This window comes from Pelodiscus sinensis, chromosome 27, assembly GCF_052426305.1.
Source record: "Pelodiscus sinensis isolate ZL-2025 chromosome 27, ASM5242630v1, whole genome shotgun sequence".
In the NCBI taxonomy this organism is placed as follows: Eukaryota; Metazoa; Chordata; order Testudines; family Trionychidae; genus Pelodiscus; species Pelodiscus sinensis.
In genome coordinates, this window is record NC_143078.1 from 6893023 (window position 1) to 6918640 (window position 25618).

The 25618-nt window shown below is 45.2% G+C and overlaps 1 protein-coding gene across 6 annotated transcripts in view; it reads right to left on the reverse strand.

Annotated features, from left to right (window-relative positions):
• Nucleotides 1-25618, reverse strand: part of SRGAP2 (SLIT-ROBO Rho GTPase activating protein 2) — a 212301-nt gene that overhangs the window by 110647 nt on the left and 76036 nt on the right. For 5 of the 6 annotated variants that reach the window (XM_075910137.2, XM_075910140.2, XM_075910135.2 and 2 more), the window contains one exon: nt 17013-17205. The exons of the other annotated variant lie outside the window; for it this stretch is intronic. In XM_075910137.2, coding sequence (XP_075766252.1) covers nt 17013-17205 — 193 coding nt within the window. The remainder of the gene's footprint in view (nt 1-17012; nt 17206-25618) is intronic. 6 annotated transcript variants of the gene reach the window in all.

Sequence of the window (25618 nt, forward strand, 5' to 3'; positions counted from 1 at the left end):
GCGTCTGCCAGGCGCACGCCAGCAGAAGCAGCTAAAGCAAGGACCTCAGGACACTGAGAACTCAGTACAGTTTGGTTTGGACTTTCACTAGCCTATGCTGATGACTTGTTTGGTCTAAGGATGTTAAATTGTGAGTGACTGATTATTCAATTAGTCAATAGGGCACCTCTGCCTTTGAAGTGTAGCAACGAGGGATGTTAAGGACTAGCCCACTATCCCATAAGCCAATGCTCCTCTTGGCATTTCACTGCTGCAGCACCCTGTGGAGCCTGGGATCAGCTAGGGACACAAACACCCCCACCCTCGCTGACCCCGGGCTTCCAGCATCAGGCTCCGTGCAGCGTTTCAAAGCCTCAGTGCCGCATGGAGCCCGGGGTTAGCGGGGGAGTCCCCAGCTGGCCCCAGGCTGCACGCACCATTTCAAAGCGGCAGCACTGCGTAGAGCCCAGGGTCTGGCCCCAGGCTCCTTGCAGCGCTGCTGCTTTGAAATACCCCATCTGCTGCCGCTGCCGACCCCATCCCCCCGTGGCGGCCTCTGATAGAGGTAGCAGGGGCGGAAGGGGTGACTTGTTGACTAGCCTGTCCGCAGTCCTTCACATCCCTAGTTTGTTCCAGTCCTCTTCCACGGAAAGAGGACTTAACCCGTAGGATGAAACCATAGATGAAGCAGTAGAGCTGGACGAGGATGCGGGGCTCACAGCGGGGTCGTCGGGTCTGGCAGGCAGCCAGGAACTGTTCAAGTCTTAAGGTGAATAGCTAGCCTCCGCCACAGATCAACAGGGAGCAGGAAGATGATGATGAGACGTGCAGTAAGCAGTTCTGGCTTGGGGGGTGAAGCGTTAGGGGTAGAGTACAGAAAGGCAGGAGGCTGGCTGTGTTTCTGTGAGCTAGTGTAGCCCCACATGGCTAGATGTTATCTCCAAGGAGGGCATAAACAAACACTAAGATGTCCATTGAATTCTGCAAAGAGATGATCCAGAAACAGTGCCTGAGGTACATACTGATTCTCTCTTGCAGGTTCCAGTTCTCTCCCTCACCCCAGGTATGACACTCTCCCATAACATTCTTCAATAATGTTGTAGGAGCCAAAGTGGCACACAAGTGGGCTTCATAAGAAGCAGGGCAACACCTGCTAGGGGGTCGAACTAGGTGTCACCAAATAAATTAAGTAGCAGCAAGTTTAAACCAAAAGGAAGCTTTTCTTGACACAGCGCACAGTTGACCTGTGGAACTCCTTGCCAGAAGAGGTTGTGAAGACCTAGACTTTAGCAGGGTTCAAGAAAGAACCAGATTAATTCATAGAGGTTGGGTCCATCAATACTTATTAGCCAAAATGGATAGGAATGGTGTCCCTAACCTCTGTTTGTCAGGGTCTGGAAATGGATGACAGGAGAGGGATTACTTGATAACTTGTTTCCATTCACTCTCTCCGGGGCATCTGGCATTGGCCAGTGTCAGAGAGAGGATACTGGGCTACATGGACCTTTGGTCTGACCCAGTGTAGCCGTTTTTATGCTAGCATCCAGAAGTAGAGCCTGGGTGAGGCATTAGCGAAAGTGACAGCTGGCTCTGGAGAAACAGAACATTATTAGAATTACTTCCATGCAAACCTGCTGTATTTTCTTATTCCTCTATGCACGCTGCCATCACTCCCTCCCCCTTCCCCCAAACTGAGTATGTCTACCGTGCCTGCAGAGAGGTGTGTATCATGCAAGGACCAGTGGGAAAGTGGCTGCATATGTTGAAAAAGGTGCTTATAAGTGAAATGTTTCACCCTGGAGCAGGAATTTAACAATCCCTCTATTGCTGTAGATGAGACCTTGAGAACTCAACACTTCTCCTGCTGACAGACCGTTCAACTGAGGAGGAGACCCAAGCAAAACAGGGAAGATCTTGTAAGGCAGGTTCTGAACCATTCCTTAACTGAGGTACAAAAAAGGGAGGCACAGCGGCCAAGGGAAAGATAAGATAGGGAAGACTCCACTGAGCATATGATCAAGCTTATGGAGGAGCAGGCGGAGATGCTCAAGTATTTAATCAAGCTGTAGAGTGATCAGAACCAGCCTCCATCCCCCCTGCAACAGACAGAATTCTTTGTCCAGTAACCCACCCTCTTTACCCACGCATTCCTTTTAATGGTCTGGGAAAGCTCTGTTTCTGCCGCAATCCACTCCCTACAAAAGTGTAACTATGACAGCCGGACCTATACACAGTTATGAGGCTTTGCCCTAACCCAAACCCTACTTTATCAGCCAACAGTGATCCTTAGGTGTGTGCCTATCATTTGCAGTGATCAATAAAGGCAAACATTTTTAATGGTATGACCACCTGAATTTCCTGTTCCACAACCCATAGCAATTGCTCAGGCTCCTGGCACAGCCTGTTTCTTTCACAGATCAGAAATGGGATGCAGCAGGGAAGCAACCCCAAAAGAGATGCATTCCAGTGCCCCTCTGATGAACAGGAGGAGTGCTGGGATGCACACCCACAGTGCCTTGTTCTGTTGACAACAGAGCTGAAACCGTGGCCATGATCTGTCCAATGAGGGAGCCTGTGTAAACACGCTTTGGTGACCTTTTTTTTTTTTAAACACACTACACAACTTCTACCTCTACACAACACAACTCTGCAGTGTAGGCATACCCTCAATAAATCCAGTTACAATAAAAAAGGCACCCACAAACACGGAAACAGTTTGATACTTGCTGTTATTGCATTTTTTACATTCCTTGTGTGTTACACCCATTTCCCTTCACTCTGTATTTAGACTGTAAGCTTGTCAGATCAGGAACCATCTACTATTCTGTTTGTACAGTGCCTAGAATAATGGGGCACCAATACTAGTCAGACTAAGTAATAAACATGATTAATACTACAGCAGGCCTTTGTAGACGTCTACTGGGCTGCCCATAGTAGCAAGCGTTAGATCTACAATACTAAGTAGAGAAGTTTTAAAACAGAAGAATAATTTCAAAGCAGCTAATCTGGATGTTTGTTTCTTACCCTTAAAAACATACCACAGGAAATGGCTGAAGCTTGTGATCTGGATTGTTTCAAGGTCTGGAGTATAAGGAAGGGGGTAGAGGATATTCTGGGCTATTAATTTACTCCTAGAGCTTTAATTTAAATAAAAAAATGAAGGGTAAAAGAGCAAAGATTATTTTATTTAACAAAGTATTTGACTTTGTAGTTTATGTGCTCCAATGTACATTCTGCTCACTGACAAAAGCAGACAGAATGATCACAATGCTGTACTGAAGTTCCAATTGCTAGATATTACGCTACGTAAATTCCTACTGTTTTGCCCCACATAACCCAAAATCTGCGTTTGTTGTGTGGTTAATAATTGTTTGGTTTATTGCTCAACTGAGGAGTTAGTTAACAGAATATTGCCCAGGAAAAGAGGATTTCTGTACCTTATATATTAACATATAGTCCATGTTCTGCCTCTTGCTCCTTCCCATCCTGGCCCCAAATAAAAGTTTTCACCCCAAGAGGAAAAACTGAACAGCATATCTTACTACATTAAAAACCCCTTGACCTAAAGTTGGGCTCTGGGTCCAGCAGAATGTGCTTTCAGCTTTCACAGGACAAAACACACCATCTCTATGAAAGAAAGGACCCATGTAGACTAATGAAAAATTACTGTTAAAATCTGCTGTAAGAGCCACATATTTCATAACACAAGTTGTGAAAGAGGCTGTGGTGACAACTGCGCGCGCGCGCACACACACACACACACACACACACACACACACACAGTTAAATGAACTGCAAGGATTTGTACCATCGCCATGGATTGACACCACCAATTTTTGTTGTGTATATTTTGCCTCTGACATGGCTCTCAAAGCACCATTAATGTCCCCCTTTAAAAGATGGAGAAGCTAAAGCTGAGAGAGATGAAGCTACTTAAATTAGTGGAAAGGTCTAGAAAAGAACCCACCTCTAATGGCTTTCAGTTTCCTGCTCTAACTACTAGAAACCCTGTCTCGAGTTCCTGAGGTGGATCTGTTGCTTCTTTTCTAGTTTACTTTAGGGATGTGAACAGGTAACTGGTTACCCGGTAAGCATCACCCTTACCTGGTGATGCTTATGGAAACTGATTATCTGGTGCCCAGAAGCAGCCTGCCACAGACCGAGGGCTGCTCCAGGAAGGCCAAAAGAGACAGTAGTCCTGCGGGGCTGGGAGCAGTAGCCCCATGGGCTGCAGGGCTGCTCCAACTGGTAAGGAGCATCCCCCTGGCCTGCGGGACCCTGCTTAATCAGTGAACTGATTCAACTTGACGTTTCACCGGTCAACTGATTAAATGGGATTTTACATCCCTAGTTCAATTCTTCACTCCTCTCACACAGGCCAGTACCGAGCTGCTGAACAGCCCTGCTCAGCCAGCACAGCTACCGGCACGTGAAGCCTGCTAGCCAGCCTGCACATTCCATGTCCTCACCCACTAGAAATGTCTGCTCCTGCCTTTCTCCATCACCTCAGCTTTTCCACCATCACCCAAACTTCTCTGCCATGGCTGCTGTCCTACCAATTACTAAACAATTAGGAACCGAGGGATAGCCTGATCTCAAACATGGCATTTCCAATAATGAGCATGCAGAACTAAGGTGGCTTAGAAAGAAAACCATCACCTTTTGGCTCACTACCACCTGGTTGTTCGCTGGATGGCTCTATGCACATTCTAACCATGCTTAATTTGAGAGAGCGGACTAAGTATGCAGCTGCACACAAGGAGCTATGCAGGAGGCTAGCATACCACATGATACATGTGCTTTGTTTGTTAAATAAAACAAGGCACAGAATCTGGCAATCATAGGAGATTAAAAAGTTAAATGGACAATTCCCAGCTGTCCAAACTGCTGCACCGTAACACCCGAAGCTATTCTAAGGCGGCACATAGCAGAAATACCAAGGGCCCACGACAGTTCCGTGAGTAAAACTGCTGGTATTTAATGGCGCCAGACAGCATGTTGACACTGCATGTGGTCATACATGAAAGGCGGTCTTGCAGGAAAAAATAATTTCAAACCCCACATGATTCTAATTGGGATTGTCACCTCAAGAGCTGTGTAGTGAGTGCCACACCCTAATCTCAACCTCAAACAGCCGCCACACAATGCTCCAACAGATTTTTTTTGTTTTAATTCTTTTAATTTCTGTCTGTGGGCTCTGTTAACCCCTTCAATTCCTTGTTAAATTGTATCTGGCATGTATGCAAGTCTATGACCTCTCCAACCCCTTTACAAATAAATGTGGGTCATGTGCTCAGCAGTAGTAAAAGACAAAGGTAAAAGCAATCCCTACACTGAAGAGATCATAATCCAGAGGAGACAGACAGGCCAGACAGAATGCACTACAAAACACAAAGGCAAGGATAAATGAAGAGCGAAGGATTTCTTGTAAGCGCTGCTTCATAATAAAAGCCACACACACACACACACACACACACACACACACACACACACACACACACACACACACACACACACACACACACACACACACACACACACACACACACACACACACACACACACACACACACACACACACACACACACACACACACACACACACACACACACACACACACACACACACACCCCCTTCAGCCACCTCTGAACTGCAGCAGTCTGTGGTGGAATGTGGCATCTGTTTTCACAGCTTACAACCAAGCTATACAACCATTAAGACCAAAAGTTAAAAATACAGTTTCCAGCCATAGCCACAGGCAGAATTGCAGCTATTCTTGCTCACTGAAGTTCTCACGGGGGCTGGCACATTTTATTCTGGTTCTGATTTCAGGTTACTCACAAAGGAGATGGATGTGTAAAAGCTGAATCAACTCCCAATCAGTCCTCTAGGTTTGACAGCATTGCTTCAGAGGGCAATCTGTTTGAACTCGTTTAAAACAGACCTAAGCCTAAAACTGCAAAGTTTGGGTCTGAACTTCCCTTAAAGTTTAGAGGTGTTCACAAAGATTCTGCCCAGATGCAAACTCTCCCTGAAGTCAGACAACAAGATGCTTGAACTGAATATCCAGGGCTTGAACTGAACTCTCTCCCCTCTTGTTTAAAGACTATGCCATGACAAGGGGAAAATCTAGAGAGCTTGTTTAGCTCAGCCTTATCTGTCCTGGATCTCAGCATTTGTGGGGGAAAGTTGGGTAAGGGAGGTTGTGCACAGCTTAACACACCTCACCAAAACAATGGTTTCTTAAGGTATGTAGGGTTTTTGAGAGTTGTTTTTGCCAAGCTCTGCACCATTGTTGTCATCTTACTAATTTCTCATCTCATATCCATTCCGATATTAATGTAGCAGCTATCTTTTCCACCATGAAATCTATAAACTAATGCTCTACCATCCTCAGAACTTAGTTTACATGGTAGGCAGCATTACTGACACTTGCGCACAATGGCTGCTAAATACATGGTGTCAAAAGGAGGGGCGAGGAATGAGTCATTAGAATGATGACATATTCAAGTCTAATTTATGAGCTATCATGGCTAGAAACAGACAAAAGCTGAATTTGCACCAGGAAATACTACCTGCACACCAGGGATGTTAAATATCGGTTAACTGAATAATCCAATAACCTCGTGAATTCTTATCAGTTAGTCGACTATTCTATAATCCTCGGGGATCGGGGCAGCAGTCAGTGTGCTCTGGCCTCACTCCTGAGGATCCAAGCTCCCCTTGCAGACTAGCTGTCTGTCACCCAATGCTGATACCTCTGATAAAGAGGCAGCAGCACAGGGTAGCAGCAGCCCCTGTCTAGGGGATGTCTGAGCTCCCAGACCCAGGGCAAGCTGAAAATTAGGTTGGCTGCCTGCCACGTGGCTTCTAATACACTTCAAATGTAGAGCCACAGCGGGGGTAGGTCCCAGACCTGGTGTGAGCCAGAACTGAGCCAGGCTGCCTGCCTGCCCAGCTCCTAATACACTTTAAATGCAGAGCTGCAGCGGGATAGGTCTCAGACCCACCGCATGTCAGGAGTTCTGGCCAGCCTGCTAAAAAAAATGTATTGGCTACTGGCTGAGGGGGGCAGGGGAGAAATGCACATAGTCTATAGCATTAACCTATAAGCTTTTTCTTAACGGTTAATTGACTATACTATTACATCCCTACTGCACACTTCTTATGTCTACATAAGTCTATTGGTGAAAAATGATTTGTCAACTTTCCAAGGGTAGACAAGGCTACTGAGTAGGCCAATGCAACTAGGAGGAGAAATAAAAAACATGTGATTCCCAGTTTCCAATGAAAAACATTTGAAAGGACAAAATTTCACTATAATAGTGACTTGAAATTCATTTTGGGTTAACCCTATTTAATAGTGTACTTACCTACTCAAATATCTTACCAAAGCTCCCCCAAAAAAACCTGCATTCTCCCCTCTGCTTAAATAAGTAACCTCTAAAGATTCTGAAGACCTAAAATTAAATTTCTCTGTAAATTGACAATTTCAATCAGTATCTTAAGAAAGCCTCTGACACTGCCCATGCCCACTATAAATTCAAAACATTCCAAGCATTGACATATATCCTGGCTTTCCAATCCTCCTTCCAAAGATTCCAGTTATGAACATCTGTTGTTTACAAGTGCTCAGCCTGAAATCAGCCAGACTTGTTCTGCATCCTCTACCTCCATGCACACGCTGCCAGAAAGTCATCTCAATTTCATACTGGGATGTCTTGGCCACTCCTCTACTCCGCAGTTGACAGTTGGCATCATACTTCTGAAGATTAGCCTAGTTCTGTAAGACTATTTTATAATTCTGTCTTAAAATAGTCTGCCATCTTCAATTTTTTTTAATTTCTCCTTTTAAGGATGTCACTGAAATGTCATTTAAATATTCTTCATGGTGTTTGCCACCATGGATCAATGTGCAGCTCAAATCCAAGAAGCTTCAGAATCTTGAATATCACTCTGAAAGGGAAAGGGTCGAAGGTGTGAGAAATCCCACACTGGCTGGGTGAACCCTTCAGTCGTAGAAGCTACACTCCTTCTGCGTTTTGATCTGCTTCCTTTAAGGAACCCTCAATCCTGAAGGTTGGTCACTGCCAGGGATGTTACTGTGTATGCACATACCACCCTTGCTGCCTTTGCATCAGAGGCAGCAATGGGGAGGAGGCGGGAGCCAGCTTTTAAGAAGCAGCAGCGTGGGGGAAGTGCATGTCGGCTCCCATGGAACTGCCTGTTGCCCTCCTGTGCTGTTGCTTCTGATAGAAAGCTAGCCCCTGCATATAAACATGTAACCGCTGAATTTTTCAGCCATCACACCTTTACAGCCTCTTCCCGACTTACGAACCGGTTACAGACCAAGCAATTTTTCGTAACTTGGTCCATTCGTAATTCGGACCCCATAGAGTTACATGCGACACTGCTGTTCGTAAGCACAGATCGCGTTCGTAACTCGGGGTCCGCCATTTACGACAGTTTTGGTCGTAAGTGAGAACAGTCATGAGTCGACCGTTCGCAAAATGGGAACCAGCTGTACAAAAATAAACATTTTTTCACATCCCTATTCACAGCAACCTTTACTACACCACATGGTAAGAGTGGTTAGTTCCCTGGATGCCTCCATTTTTTTTTTATACACCTGAAAGGGGCTAGCTTTTGCAAGTGTTGAGTATCCGCCCTTTCAAAGGCAGGCTCCAGCCACTTACCATGCTGGGCTGCAAGGGAAATAGGTCCTATTTTTGTTTTGAACATTGCATCTTCTGAAGGAATATCTAACAGTGGGTACTAAAAATGCTCACCAAATAAGGTACGAATATTCTCTCTATTCAGTCTTCCTTACCTGAAAGTCCCTTTAAAAAGGGTCAATGTTAACAACTCCAGGAGACATGGTCGTGTGTTTAAAAGCAAGCGAAAGCCAAGTTCTCATTCTGATTTATCAACTCAAGTGCCATGTTGGGTAAATCAATCTGTGCCTCAATTTACCAAGCGGTAAAATGGGGACAGTAGTGAATCACCCATAATGGTGAACTATTCAGATGTTCCAGTCAAGGTGGTTATGTCATATTGTGCCAACACACATAGTTTCATTAACATCAATTCTTAGCTTATTGCAGACAGGTGGTGGCTCAGGTTTAAAAAAAATCCTCTAAAATAGGGGTGGGAAATCTTTTTTGGGTCAGGGGTTGCTGACCCCCCAGCAAGTAGGTTGTGTGGGCTCCAGCCCCATGGTGGGATAGTGGGGGGGGTGGGGGCCGAGTGCCAGCACAGGCTCCTCAATTGCTGGGGGGGGGGAGCCCTGAGCCTGGATCCAGTCAAACTGGGGGCCACAGGCTCCCCACTACTTCCCTAAAAGGAAGGGTGCAGCTGCCTCAAACCCAAGCTTATGGTGGGCATGATGCATGTAGTGGACATTTCAGGAGGCAAGTATAAATATGCAGGCCAGATTCAGGCTAGAGATAATGAGGTTAATTCAGTCAGGGATGGTGAGACACACTTCTAGCAGCTGATCTGGAGGTGTGAACACCAAGAGAGGAAAACTGCTTTTGTAGTTGGCTGGCCATTGGGCTGGCCCATTGACAGTCTTTGTTTAATCCTAAAATGGTGTCAAATTTGCAGATGAACTGGAGCTCAGCAGTTTCTCTTTGAAGTCTGATCTTGAAGTTTTTTTGCTGCAGGATGGCTACCTTTAAATCTTCTACTGCCGTGGTCCCCAACACGGTGCCCGCGGGGGCATTTGTCTGCGCCCGCCAAGTGCTCAGGGCTGGCCTGGCCCCAGACACGTGGCGCATGCACGGTGTCGGAGCCAGCCCCAGGGCGCACGGTGAGCGCCGGTCCCGGGGGTGCCGCGGATTGACCCCCCGTGGTGCATGGGGGATGGGAGGGGAGGGGAGGAGGAGAGAGCCCCAGCGCCGGCCCCGGACGCACGGCGCATGGGGGAGGGAGGGGAGAGAGCACCAGCGCCAGCCCCGGGCGCATGGCGCTTGGGGGTGGGGGGGGAAGAGCGCCGGCCCCGGGCGCGTGGTGCTTGGGGGAGGGAGGGGAGAGAGCGCCAGTGCCAGCGCCGGTCCCGGGTGCACGGCGCTTGAGGGGAGAGCGCCGGCCCCGGGAATGCGGCTATGGGGGGGCCCCAGCGCCCGGCGGGCGAACGGCCACACCCCCTGGCGCCCGGCAACCCCAAATGGTTGAAGACCACTGTGCTACTGTGTGTCCAGGGAGATTGAAGTGTTCTCCCACAGGTTTTTGTATATTGCCATTCCTGATATCTGATTTGTGTCCGTTTATTCTTTTACGTAGGGACTGTCCAGTTTGGCCCATGTACATAGCAGAGGGACATTGCTGGCACATGATGGTATATATTACATTGGTAGCTGTGCAGGTGAATGCACCAATGATGGTGTGGCTGATCTGGTTAGGTCCTGTGATGGTGTTGCTGGATCGTGTGCCTCAACCTCAGTCGTGCACAACGCAATGCCATCCACAGCCTCAGAAACAACTCTGACATAATCAATGAGGCTAATATAGAAGGTGCTGTTGTCATCATGAAGAATAAACGGACACAAATGACATATTAGGAATATACAAAAACCTGTAGGAGAACACTTCAGTCTCCCTGGACACACAATATTCTGGCCTGCATATTTATACCTGCCTCTGAAAATTTCCACTACAGCCATCTCACAAACTGGGTCTTTGCCCACGAAAGCTTATGCTCCAATACATTTGTTAATCTATAAGGTGCCACAGGACTTCAAATCTAAACTTTTCTAAAAGAGATGAGAACGGGACTTGAAAAACCTGTAAACAAAAACACCTTTTGGCTTAGTTTCACCTCCACTGCTTATATGAGAATAGTGTCTGGGATGGTTAATTCTGATTTGAACTCAACCACAATTAGGGAGCCTGTGACCACAAAGCAGTCACTCAAAGAGCTGACTAATAATAGCACTATCAAATATTATCTACAGATATATACCCAATGCTTGAAATAGGGACATAAAAGGGGTTTCTAGAAGGAAAGGAAACATCTGAGTTTTATAAACACTCAAGGTTCTGCCTCATTTAGATTGACCATTTTTCTAAATTTGTTCAACAAAACAGACTCCTCCCCTGGATAGAGGGACAGTCATGTCACCCATAACATGGCAAAGTTACAACAAAATGTAGCCACATGAAGATATTTCACTCTTGACCCTGGATGCATTACTTGTACAAAGCAAGACTACATAGGCAACTAAGATGTTTGCACAAATAGCAGCATCCAGTATTTGAAAAACAAGGATCATCTCATCCATGCCTGACCAACCTGCTCACCTTCTATGACAAGGTAACTGGCTGTATGGCTATAGGCAAGGCCATGGATGTGATACTCCTTTCCACCAAGTTAAAGTAGTATGGATTGGATAAATGGACTGTAAGATGGATAGAAAGCTGGCTAGATAAGTCAGGCTCAATAGGTAGCCATCAACAGATCGATGTCTGGTTGGTGGTCGGTTTCAAGTGGAGTGCACCCCAAGAGTCGCCTCCTGGGCTGGTTTTGTTCAATATCTTTATTTATGACCTGGATGAGAGGATGGAGTGCACCCTCAGCAAGTTGACTGGAGGACAGGGCTAGGAACCGGAGTGACCTAGAGCAACCGGAGCACTGGGCCAAAAGAAATCTGATGAGAACACGTGCAGAATTCTGTCCCAAGCACACAATAATTCCAAGCACTACTACAGGCTAGGGACTGACTGGCTAAGCAGCAGTTCTGCAGAGAAGGACTTGAATAAAGTGGATGAGAAGCAGATATGAGTCAACAGTGTGACCTGGTAAGGATGTGAGCAACTAGTTGGGATAGTCAAGTACTGACTCAACTAGTTGCTCCTCTTCCCTCCACTGCCTCTGTCAGAGAGAAAAAGCAAGGGGGGGGAGCAGAAGCCAGTCCGGGGTGGAGGGGGGTGAACTGGCTTAAAAGCATTATCTCCACAGGGGGGCAGGAGAGGCAGAAGCACAGTAGGGAAACAGCGCAAGCAGGCATTGCTGCACCTCGCCCTTTCAAAGGCAGAGGTGCAGCGGGACAGCAAGCACTCCCTTATCGACTAATCGAGTAAATGATGGAAATTCCATCACCTACTCGATTAGTTCATTAATCAAAATTTAACATCCCTATGCCCTTGTAGCCAAGAAGGCTAATGGCATATTGGAGTGCATTGGGGGGCATTGCCAGCAGATCTAGAGAAGTAATTATTGGGCACTGGTGCGGCCACATCCAAAGTATTGCGTCCAATTCTAGCCGCCCTTTCCCATTACAGAAAGGATGTGGACTCATTGGAGAGAGTCCAGCAGAGGGCAGCAAAAGTGATTAAGGGGCTGGATCACATGTCTTCTGGGGAGAGGCTCAGGGATTTGGTCTTATTTAATCCACAGAAGGATGGGGTGGGGGATGGGGGAAGAGATTTGATAGCAGCCTTCAACTTCCTGAAGGGGAGGTTCTAAAAAGGATGGAGAGAGGCTTCTCTCAGTTGTGATAGGTGACAGAACGAGGAGCAATGGTCTCAAGTTGCAGTTGAGGAGGTTTAGGTTGAATATTAGTGAAAAAATATATTTCCTTAGGAGGGTGACAAAGCACTGTAATGGGTAGCCTAAGGAGGCAGTGGATGCTCCATCCCTAGAGGTTTTTAAGAGCTTAAAGGCCTGGCTGGGATGATTTAGTTGGGATTGACTCTGCTTTTAGCAGGGGGTTGGACTCAATGACCTTCTGAGGTCTCTTCCAACCCTATGATTAGTCTACATCCAATTTAGACAAGCTGCTATGAGCAGTGAGTGGCCATAAAGTTTTTAAGACCGAAACATCCTCCTGCACCTCAAAACAACCACTGTTGATAAATGGCTAGCTTAAATCCATATTCCCCTTTCCTCTTACCCATACACAAGGACTAGAGGACCACATGCCCAGTAGTTACAGTAAAGGATTGCGATCCAAGTCCTGGCCAGTAATTCACACTGAGCCTATGAGTCACTATGTTATGTAACCTCAGAGAAGGCATTTTAGTTCACTGTACCTCTTTCAGCCAACCTGAAGAATGGTGTAAAAACACAAGGCCCCACTGAAAGACATATGCTGCATCGATACACAACTTTATGCAACACAAAAAAACAGGTTAATTTTCAAGTGAGTTGTTAAGGTAAAAATACTATGTCAGAAAGAGAGACTTAAGGCTTTTGCCTAGCCAAGTTATTCTCGGACTCCACCGTCTTTCTAAATCCCAATCCCTGTGTTTTCCTTCACATTGCACAATTCTAACTATGACATTCCACAGCAAGAGACAATGCTTTCAATATTTGTTCCCAGATTCTGCTGCACGCTGCTGAATAGTTTGAGCGTAGCTGCAGTTCAGTGGTAGGTTAAATTATTACAGTATCTCTAGGTCAACATCATAGAGACCTTACAATAGGTCAAGCTCTCATGTGAGCTTTGGAAGGACCCGGAATAACTGCAGAATTAGGTCGCTGGAGTTTCAAATGCTTTGGGATGTTACCCAGTGTAAGGTATTCTAGCAATGCCCATGCCCCGTCGCTTCCATCTTTTAAACATGAGCATGGTAACTGCATTAACCAGACAAGTGACTGAGAGCTACAGGATCAACAGGTTGTTGAGTATTACTTGCCTTAACATCTCTACCAGATGTATTTATGGCCAATCGAACTAACTGTTCTGGGTAGTTTCCTGTATAGTTTCAAAGCTATTTTCACTGGGGGGGGGGGGGGGGGGAGAAGGGAGTAGCTAGATGACCCACCCTGGGGTAGGTGAAAGGGAAAAATAACCCCAAATTTGACCACATTTTTGCCTTGAAGGACTGCCAAAAATGGGCTTGAACCAACTACTAGAGAATGCAAATTCCGTAAGGCAAGGACATTGTACTGGCAGTATATGGGGGAAAATGGCCAGCAGGATTCCTACAGCCAGCCAGCCTTAATTAGGAATGTTAGATATTGTGTAAGTGAATTGTCTTAGTTACATGACTGTTCGATAGTCCTACTCCCAGGGAAGGGGGAGATGCATGTAGTTCACAAGATTAACCGGTAAGTCTAGGCCAGTGGTCACCAACCAGTAGATCAGGATCTACTGGTGGATCTTGGAGCCTTTGAAAGGTGATCCCGACAGGTTTGGCCAGGAGGCTGTCAAGTGCAGCACTTCATCTGCCCCTCTAATCAATGCAGTGTTGCTCCTTCCCTCTGCCTTGGCACTGCCACCAGGAGCCTCTTGCTTGCTGTGCAGGGCACGGGAAAAAGAGGAGGGATTGCTGATGTCAGAGTGGCCCTCCCTCTACCCCATCTCCACAAAGCAGAGGGGGGAGAGACATGGAGAGAGTTTGGCCCTGCATCACATCCAAAAGCAGACACCAGAGTAGGGGTGACCCTGCCTTAGTCTCCTGCACCACCACCCAGAAGCCACCTGTGGTAAGCAGTGCCCAGCTGGAGCCTGCATTCCAACCCCAACCCCAGTCCTGATCAATGTCTGCATCCCCCTCCCCTGCATCCCAGCTCTCCGCCTCCAGCCTGATAAAAGTGAGTGAGGATGGGGGAGGAGGGGGGAGGATGGAATGAGCAGGGGTGGGCCTTGGAGAAGGGGCAGGAAGGAGGCAGGGCAAGGGTGTTTGGGTTTTAAGTAAATCCTGGATTGCACTTTAATTCAAAAAGTAATGTCATGCTTAAAAAGGTTGGAGACCACTGGTCTAGGCTTATCAGTTAATTGTGTGGTCGTCTACACGATGACTTCCCTAGCCTTAACCAAGGCTAAAGTATATTATAAGTGAAGAGCTAAAGCATCCAGTTGTCAAGGCATTTAGGTAAACCTTTCATTTGTAGCTGGAAGCGGACAGGCATTTGCTCATAATGGTCTGTCCAACGAAGACAGGCCACATTCTGCACTAACTGGTTCCTTTTAATCCTTTTGTCACCAGGCAAAACTTCCCAAATACAAAATTAAGTTCTCTAAAAAAAGATCACATACACCAAAGCCATTTACTGCGACACCACCTAGCACCTTGGAACAACACACGGTGCATCATAATTTAAATAAAAACCCAGCAAGGTTTTAATCACTCCCACATCAATAAGAATGGCAGCATATATATCCTTCCAACATTGGATTGCTAATGCAAGAGTCTTCCCCTGGGAGGCTTTATACCATCATCTAATACAAATTTCTCTTCTCAAATTTCACTGGCAAAACCAAGAACAGTCCAATAAGGATGTAGCAGAATTAATCACCCTTCAAGACATGACTTGAGCCCTTTTTTAGTGGTGTCTGCAGAACGCACATAGCGCACATTTGTATTCAAGTTTTTATTGCTGCCAGAAAGAAGGGCAAAAAAAATCTTCACGACACAATTATGGTTCTATAAATACATGGACGAATTCTCTGGCATCCTCGGTTTAATAGCTCTGCTTAGAGGTCAGACTTTGTAGGTGATATAATGCAGTGTGTATTTTAATGAGGATGTTTGCATTAAGTGTCAGTTTGGCAGCGAACAAAAGGTGAGTTACATCAATACTGTTTAAAAAAAAAAAGGAAGCCAAAAGGTGGCTATTTAACAGCTATCAGAGACAGCTTTCTAGTAAAGAGGAAAATTGCTTCCCCCTGCATCACTATCGTGTCCCCAAACACAGCCATTAGAGAAGCCCAATAAAAAGAGATCTATTGCTGCGAGCCAACCCTGGCGAGAATTTAAACAAACTGTATTTTGGGCAGAAGCAGATCCAGATGGATCCCTTCATCCAAGACAGGCTGCTCCGTCCAAAACTGTAGCGATTCATATCCCAAGGCTCCTTTTGCTAGTAGTTGCTACCACAGCTGCTATCTTGACAACAAAACACGACAAGCTTTATGCAACGTTGGGACATGAGCTGCAGCAAGAAAGCCAGGATAAGCGACTCCTTTGTTCTGACGAACTGGTCACAAGATGGTTTCCCCATTTTAAACTGCACTGCATTATGCTAACTTGCGTACACACTCCCACCGCCATTCCAGCACTAGGCATAGAGATGCTCTAGTCCATACAATAGCTAAGAAGATGAATAGACATTCTTGCCTTGAGGAGAGAAAGTAAAGTATCAGTGGTTCATCACAAACGAAGTTCAGCACATGGTGGTTAATCCCACTCAAGCACCAAACTCACCAGAACCAAGAGGGGAAGGGAGGTAGCAGCCAAGGAAACGCGCTCAGAGCACCAGAACATTACATTTTAAAATCAAGAAACAGTAATGTAACCTCTGATCTACAAACAAGAGATGCACTACCGAAGTAAAATAATCTGGTTGAAACTATTGGTATGTCCTGTTTTGCACACGGTCTTCAATTGTTTGGTGCACTTCTTGTAACACCCAACTTGTCCACACGGACATATAAATGAATAATCTTCTTCGCCCCCCCATGGTGTTATCAGGTCAGAATTAAAGAAGATGTCAGAACTCTTACAGACTGACATGGATTATATGAAAGCTCCACTGGAAAAATCATACTTTTATCAGACACACGTCTACTAACTGAAAGATTTTTAATCTGCCTTCAATTGAGCATCCAGGTACCATACACAAATATTAAGAACGTCAGCACCGACTGGAAGTACCATTAATTCCACATGTCCATCACTTATGCTACTTTCTTCTGAGGCCAGGATCAAAAGTGATGGCACTGCAGAAGTAAGGGGTTTCTTAGGAGTATATTACCCGGCCACTATTCCAGGAGTTTAGAAGATTGACGTAATGGTTTTAAGTCAAGAGACAAATGGCAAATCCAACAAATCCATATAATATTAGAAAACGGTCTTCCCTTAATAACCAATTCAAAAGCCCTGACTGTGCCCATCATTTCACATGCGTGTCAGCTCTCTTAGTAAGAGAGTCTCTATTTGGACTATTTGGGAGAACAGGTATTTTCCCTGTAAGTTCCTAGTAAAGGGACAAATGGCCACCTCCCCCTCCACGAACAATCCAAACTTCAGCTCTGCCCTCCCATCACCACCCCCATCCTCCAGAAGGAATTCTGCAAAACTCTACTTGAATTGCTGGTCTTTGGTACTCCTTGTTTTAGCCAGGAATCTCTCCGCCAACTTCTCCAAGTTCCTTGAGTAATCCATCTCGATCTCTGCCTTCTTGCGGAAGAAATCCTGCAGGTCCTGCAGTAGCTGGACCCGGAGCTCACACTGTTGGTCAAGGCATTTCAGCTGCTCGATGAGCTGAGCACGAATCTCTGAGCAAAGAGAAAATGAAATGACATTCCAAGGGTTAAACAAACACCACAATGAAAAGCCAAATGATATAAGAGTTACCTAGTAAATCAAGGCTAAAATAGGTCTCCCTCCCCACCACGAGATCAACCAAAGCACCTGATTACCTGTATCCCATAGTTAGAAAATGGTCAGCTACAGCACTAAAGTAAGGCACCCAGGAACTCAATACAGTACACTTACATACAAAGCCTTATTGCAGAAAATGTCATCTATCAGAGTGTCAAGGAAATATCTGGCATTAAGAAATTGTCACTGCCCAAAAGGGTCTTGAAACTCGACCTTGGTAAGGGCTGTGAAGCTGTAACCTCCCCCCCTGCATCTCAAAAATCACTCCAGGAAGTCTCTTGATCCAAGTCTTTTGCTGACTGTTCTTGAGGCAAAACCAGAGGTGCTCTGTGTGTCGGGTACTCCCAAAAGACATCAGTTTGGGATTATTCAGTTAACTGAGGGGGCTCTGATTGAGCAACCTTCATTAACAAGACAGCACCAAACTGAGAAGACACTTGTTTGAAGAAGCCCGAGAGCATTTCCACTTGCAAAAGGCCTCCAAAAGGAAGATTTTTTTCCTTCAAAAAAAATAAAATTGATCTCTGAATGTGTGTATATGTACACAACCCTCAAGCACTTTCAGGTACATGTGTTTTCATACTGTTTATGAAGCAGAATTATTTACAGCAATGCCAGTTTGCATTCATGTGTTGTATTTTATCTAGGATTTCAAGGCATTTTACAAAATGTGAAATCGACCCTCAAAGCCTTTGAAGATAGGCTGTTAATCTCATTTTACTGATGGAGAAAATGAAGCAAAGAATACTTAATGAGTAGCCCACATTCACACAGCGAATTAGAGATGTCACCGTCCTCTGTTTTGTTTTTGTTTTTTTTAAATCAGTACTGGTGGCTATTGACTTAGGCGAAGAATACTAGGCTTCCAAGTCTAGTAATTAACACCACAACAAGAAAACAACAAAATATGTACTTTCATCTGAGGATCTCTGGGCACTGAAACATTAATTAGAGCAGCCTATTATCACTGGTGATTTGCTTCTGCTGCAGCGGCGGCTGCTTCCCAAGTGTTAAAAAAAAAAACATGTTCCAGGACTGAATTGAAATAGCAATATAAGTCAGCATACGAAGTACTTAGCATTCAAGTTGTCATCTTCTTGTACAGCTTTGTTTATGCCCATGGATTGTTTGGATGCAAAGCTTTAGGATGATGATCTTATTTGGGGTTGTGGCAGCAAAGTATATATTCCTAGAATGACCCATTTGAAAAACCTAACGGACACTGAAGTAGAGTAACAAGACCATTTTTAAAGGTTGCACTTATTGACAGATGAGCCAACTGAAGTGTCAGAGCAACCGGCCTGGCTCCTTGAACAAATCTGTCTTCTTGTCACTGACTGAAACGTACCAGGATCCATCTCTGACCGCTTTTCCTTTGCCAGTGCAGAAGAACAGTGTGAACAAGAAACCGTTCCAGAGAGTTCAGTGACAACTCTCAACCAAAGTGATCATGCCTCTTATTTGGGGAGGTGGGGAGAGAAGAAGAGCAGTGGAAGGAGGGTTTTGTTTTAGATTTGTTCCCAAAAAACCAGGACATTAATTAATTTCTTCTTCCAGTATACTAAGGCTTTAAAATTTGAAGCTGGCCTTTGTAAAAGAGTTTAAATTTAAATCCTTGCTTTTCCAACAGTATACCATTCAAAGCAATTCCTAACATGTGGTTCCAGGATGACATGTAGCCTGTGGATTTTAGAGAGTATTTCTCCCCATAATAAGTGACGGAGATGTCAGGGGTCGACAAATTCATTTTTCTGGTTGGAGAACTCGCGTAACTTCTATCCCTCTATCCAGGAAAACACAAGTACATGCATATATGCAAGGTAATTGCCTGCTTTTATTTCCATCAACACACTGAGCCACTCATCTCTTCAGGCAGAAGCAAGTGTCAATTACACTTCCTTCTCCTATCTGGGTTTGGGCAAAACACAGTATGGGGTTCACACTCTGGGAAAGGTACCACAGCCATCTGTTCTGCTGTCAAGGATAGATTCCATCTCCATTGGGGCTCCATAAAACCAAGCCAGAGGAGAATACAACTGAGTCGTCCAACACACACACTGGCACGCAATATTCTTTTAAGTACGTTCTAAATGTGACCCTGAGGTTTCTTGAAAACAGCCACTGAAATCATTCATGCTACCACTGTGGAGTATCCAACACAAACTACATTAAAAAAACCTACCTGTTACCAATCTTGCAAATTTGTGATACACTTACCCTGCTGCATATTCATTTCCACATGGCAGCAATATTTCTATACTAACAGGGGTTGGAAGGAGCAAATCCTTTAAACACAAAAATTACTAACAGTTACTTAATGGCTGATTCTCAGTCTACACCACGTTCCTTCTCCATTTACAAAAGCAATAATGGATTTGCCAAGCTTTGTATGCGTGATGAGCTTATTAACGTGCTATGCAAATAGACCTCTTTTCCATCTGTGGCTTTATCAGTAAGACATTCAGGAAGGAAGGTGAGCCAGCTACATGTAACAGACTAAGGAACAGAGAGCAGTCCATAAGGAATGTGCAGCAATTCAGTGTTTCCTTGGTGTGATAAATCAGTCTCTTCACCACTTAACCTAACACGCATTTGCAAGTCTAGAATTCTGATACAGAGCAGGCTGCAAGGCTCACAAAAGCTCATGATACTATATATTTTTGTTAGTCTCTAAGGACTACTCACACAGACTAACACAGCGACCCCCCAGACACATTAATGAATGTCTCCTTCCTCCCAAATACCACCCTCTCAAGTGAAAGTGACAGGCAGAGTGTCAGCTATGGAGCTATGTGATAAGTAAGGAAAAGTTCCTCCTGATTTCCATGAACTTTGGCTCATGTCATAAGTGGGGTAAAAGAATTGAAGCCAGAATACACCATTTACGGTGAAAAGTAGATTTCCATCCACACGCCAGTAAAAACAGCACATGCATCCAGCAAATCAGCGGCATGCAATTGTCTGTTAATTCCTGCTATCACATAGCATCCATATTAAAGGTAGAGTAGAAAGTGTTTTGGTTTTTGGTAACAGGGGTTCTACTAGCAGAGTGTGGTAGAGGAGCACACAGTACTGAGTACTATAACCTCACCCTCTTAGCCCTTCAGGGGCGGATGAGGGTTTTGCGGGGCCCAGGGCAGCACAATTTTGCAGGGGCCCCCCTTTGACACGGTGCATGTGCAGGGCCTCTTGAAGCATGGGGCCCGGGGCACCCGCCTTGCCCTTTATCTGCTGCTGGAGCCCCTGCTAAAATTATGGCATCCAAATAAATTTAAAATTTGCTAATCAATACATAGCTTGTAGATGCTCCCTCCAAATTCCTGGAAATGAAAATGCCTCTTCCTCCCTCTTTTTGCAATATGTTGTTTTACATTTAGTAAATTAGTGATTTTCACAGCATGGTTCCAAACTAGTAGTTGAAAATTAAAATGGCCTATTTTGTTCATTTCCTTGTTTTCACACTAGAGGCCCAGGACTGCCGCCCAACACCTGAGAAGGGCTGTTCTTGAACTGTTATTCCAGGGACTCGAGAGAGCATTAAGAGCAGATTGATTTTCCCCTCCAATTTCTTAACAGTGGTGGAAGAAAAATATGGTTTTTTGAAATGTCTCCAATTCCACGAGCAGAGTCAATTAGGCAGATCTGCTAAGTTTTTAAGTGCAAATCAACCAATGGTGTTTGAAGCAGGGATTTAGGTTTATTAGGAACTGGGCAACTTTTGAGAAAAGGAAGGATCTCTCCAGGAAGGATGAGCTGCACCTAAACCAAAATGGGGGAAAAATGCTAGAATATACAATTAAACTGGTCACAGAGAGGTTTTTAAACTAAGGGCTGGGGAAAACACGACTAGTGTGGAAGAGCGTTCCTTCTAATTTTTTATGTTCATGTGTGGAATGAATTTTGTTATATGCACTATATTGAGATGATGTCCAACACAGCACCTTCATATTGGTGCACATAAAATTCATTCTGCACATGTACCATCTGTGGCACGGTGAGGCAGAGGGTTCGGAGAGTGGGAAGGGGCTCAGGGTTAAGGTGAATGAGGGCTCTGACTGGGGTTGTGGGTTCTGCGGTGGCACAGGCATTTGGGCTGTTGGAGCAGGCTCAGAGCAGGAAGTTAGGATAGGGATAGAGGCGGGAGCAAGCGCACAGGAAGGGGCTCAGAGTGGGGGCTGAGGTCTGATGCTCCTGTTTGGTGGTAGCGAGAACAGGTGGCTCCATGGGGGCTGCACTAGGGATGTAACTGTGTACTTGATTAACCAATAAGCAAAAGCTTATCAGGTAGTACTATAGACTACATGCATCCCAACCTATCCCCCACCAGTATATTTTTTAACAGGCTGGCCAACAGCCCAGCTCAGTCCCAGCTTGTGCCAGGTCCAGGGCCTACCCCTGCTTCGGATCCACACATCAAGTGTATAAGGAGTCAGGAAGGCAGGCTGCCTGGCTTAGTTCCAGCTTGCACTGGTCCAGAAGCTCAGACCCCACCCCCGGACAGTGGCTGCTGCCACTTGACACTGTTGCCTCTCTATCAGAGGCAGCAGCATGAGGCAACAGGCAGCTGGCTTTTAAACTGGCTCCCCACATGGACCAGCTCCCACCCAGCACCCCAAGTTGTTGCCACTGATGCAGAGGCAACAGCACAGAGTGGCAGGGGGCTCCTTGGGAGTGGTGCTGGAGCACACTGGCTGCTGACCCAACCCCTGGGGACTATAGAATAGTCGAGTAACCGATAAGAATTCATGAGGTTACTCACCTATTCAATTAACTGATATTTAACATTCCTAGTTTGCACTGCCCTTAAGTCACCTGCAGGCCCCGCCAGCCAATGGGAGCTGCAGGGGCGGAGCCTCCAGGTGAAGGCAGAATGGGAACAGAGCTTCCTAATATTGAGACAGCTTCAGCCAGTGGGGGAGAAAACAACACCATGTGGAGTTGCCTCTTATCCCCCGACCCAGAATACAGGGGCTTTAGGGACTGCAACCCAGGATCCCAAGCTAAGGGATCCCCCTTAGTCTGGGGCCCAGGCTGAGGCCCCTAAAGAACCTTTCTTAATCCAGCCCTGCAGCTGAGCCCAGAGAAGCCCATCTCTGCCCTGGCCAGGGTGGCTTCCTATTGCAGCTAGGGGAAAGGACCCTGCAGCAAGCTCTGTGTGCAGTAGTCCTGAGGTTCTGTGCAGGGCTTATTAGGTAGCTGCACGGCTGTGCTGCTTAGAAAGAACTCTGGTGTGGAGAAGCACACAGTTCGACGCATTCCTTAGGGCAGGATGTATTCAAGGGAATTGTCTGTAGCCTAGCAAGGAGGAGATGATTGAATTTGATAAAGTACAGCTAGGAACCGAAGAAAGGAAAGAAAAGGGAAGAAAGAGTCCCATTCTATTACATCACACAAAGGCAGACATTACTGACTAATTTGGTAAGTGCTTTTATACAAATATACTAAGAAATAAAGATTCCATTCAATTACACCACATGAAGGCAGACAACCGAACATTGACAAATTTAGTAAGTATTTGTGCACAAAAAAAATGAAGTAGGTTATGCTGGCGGGTAAGTGGCACAATGTATGTGAAAGAAAGCCAAGTCAAGCAAGTAAAAAATCTTAAATTAATCAAATACCACCTTAGAATGTCTACAGTTGGAAATACAAAGTGTTAATGTTAAGTGTATAGCAGTGGGAATATACTACTTCATAAGTTCATAATATTACCTTCATCTGCAAATTTGACACGTTTTTTTCCCCTTCTCTTCCCCTCCCCAGCCCCTCTTTTCCGCTATTTATTTGTAACTCTGCACCCCTTCTCCATTCATCTGAAGAAGTGGGTTGTGCCCAAGGAAGCTCATGTTACCATCTACATTTTTTGTTAGTCTCTAAGGTGCTGCAGGACCACTCACTGTTTTAAGTTTTTTCAGTTACAGACTAACATGGCTACCCCTGAGACTGCCAACCATCTGACAACGCCTTGAATGTGACTGCAAAATGCAGGACAATGTAGCACTTTAAAGACTAACAAGATCTTGTTAGTCTTTAAAGTGCTACATTGTCCTGCATTTTGCTTCAACTACCCCAGACTAACACGGCTACATCTCTATCACTATTCTTGAATGTGACTGAAATGCTTAGAAAGATTAAAGAGGTTACAAAAACAGAAAACCCATGGGGGATTTCAACTATTTCCATATTAACGGGACACATGGATCAGTAACTGGTTAAAAGATAAGAAACAAAGGGGTAGGAATACATGTTAAGTTTTCACAATGCAGAGAGATAAATAGTGTTTCCCCAAACATCTTTATAGCTCCCGCTGCTGTTCAACATATTCATCAAGGATCTGGAAAAAGGGGTAAAGCGCTCAGGTGGCAAAGTTTTGCAGAGGATACCAAGTATCTCAAATCCAAAACTGACCTCAATTACAAATATCTGGGTCACTGAGCAATAAAGTGGCAGGTCAGATTGTGTTGGTAAACACAAAGCAATGTGCACTAACACAACATAATGCCCATTATGCATACACAATGGTGAGGTCTCAATTAGCCGTTACCATTCAAGGAAGATCTTGGAGTTATCATTGATTGTTCTCTAAAAATATCTGTTCACTGAGCAGGGCAGTCACTCAAAAAGCTGACAAAATGTTAAGAACTATTAGGAAAGGGTTTGGTAAGAGACAATACCAAATGCAACCATATAAATCCATGGCATAGCCTTGCGATGTAAGATGTTAACCAGTTTCCTGGTAAGCAGGAGGCTTACTAGTCCACTTACCGGTTAACCCCCTTTCCTCCTCCCCAATGGACTGTGGTTAACAGACTCAACAAATCATTTAACCGGTTAACTACTGTGGGTGGTTTTGACATCCTTAGTATGTCCACACCTTGACTACTATATGCAGTGCTATTTGCCCCGTCTCAAAAAAATACCTTAAAATTGGAAAAAAATTCAGAAATGTGCAACAAAAATGTATTATGGCTATGAAACAACTTACATATGAGGAGATATTAGAAAGACTAGAATTGTTCAACTCAAACGAGGCAGCCAAGGGGGATATGACAGAGGTCTGTAAAATTGTAGGAACCAAGTGAATACGGGAGTGTTATTTACCACTTCACAAAATATAAGAGCCAGGAATCTCCCGATGTAATTAATAGGCAGCAGGTTTACAACAAGCAAGCACTTCTTCACATATTCATAATCAACCAATATAGAAATCATTACCAGAGAATATTGTGAAGGTTACAAGAATGTGGCAGCTCAAAAAAGAATTTGATAAATTCATGAAGGATAGGTCCATCAGAGATGCAATCCCATAATGTGGATGTCCCTAAACTTTCAATTACCAAACGTGCAGCTGGACAGCAGAGGGTGGATTCATCGATAATTACCCTATTTTGTTCATTCCCTCAGAAGCATTTGGCATTGGCTACTGTCAGAAAACAAGATACTAGGCTAGATAGACCATTGGTCCGACCCAGTGTGACGGCAAGTTGGGGTTTCCCTGATCATGTACCCCCGTAGCAGCCAGAACAGTCTCCACCAGCCAGTAAAATAGAGAGGGGTTTATTGATTTTCCAGAATACAGCACAGCACATACATGATGTGGCTACCAGGGGCAGGGCCAGGATGGCTCAGGCCCCTAAGGTTAGGGTCTATCACCCCTACCCCCGGCTTAGCCTGTTCTCTCCATGCTTCCCAGACAGCAACTGACCCTCCCTGCCCACAAGTCCTTTGTCCCTCTCTTCCCTTAACTTGTACAACCAGTTTTGCTACCATCCTGGGAGCGGCAGGATACCCCCTGCTAGGCCGTGCTTACAGACAGCAGCCAGTGGGAGGCCCCCACAGCCCAAGCATAGTAACCAACAAGGTACTAACACTACACCACACCCAGTATGGCCATTCTTATGTATTTTGTATTGCAACACGTATACAACATTGCACAGTGCAAGCCTTCTTGTTTCCCTCCAAAGTCCAGCTCACTTAAAATACAATTCCCCCTGGCATCTCAGGTTATAACCATGTGACAGCTTGTTTATGCCAGTATAACACTCTCCACTGAATTGCTGTCCCACACCAAGAGACTGTGATGGCTATTTGTCACAAAAGCTTATTTTACATCAGTGTTTCCATCAAGTAAGCTGAACAGCAAAGCTACTTCCATTAAACAGATATGGAAATGAAGAACACAGCTCAGCATCAGCAGCCACTTGCCTCTTGTATTTACTTGCTCATGTAGTGCTTGGTCATCTGGATGAGGCTATCTTGGGTGGGGGGAGGCTACTGCACCACAAGCAAGTGCAGTAGCCGGCATCC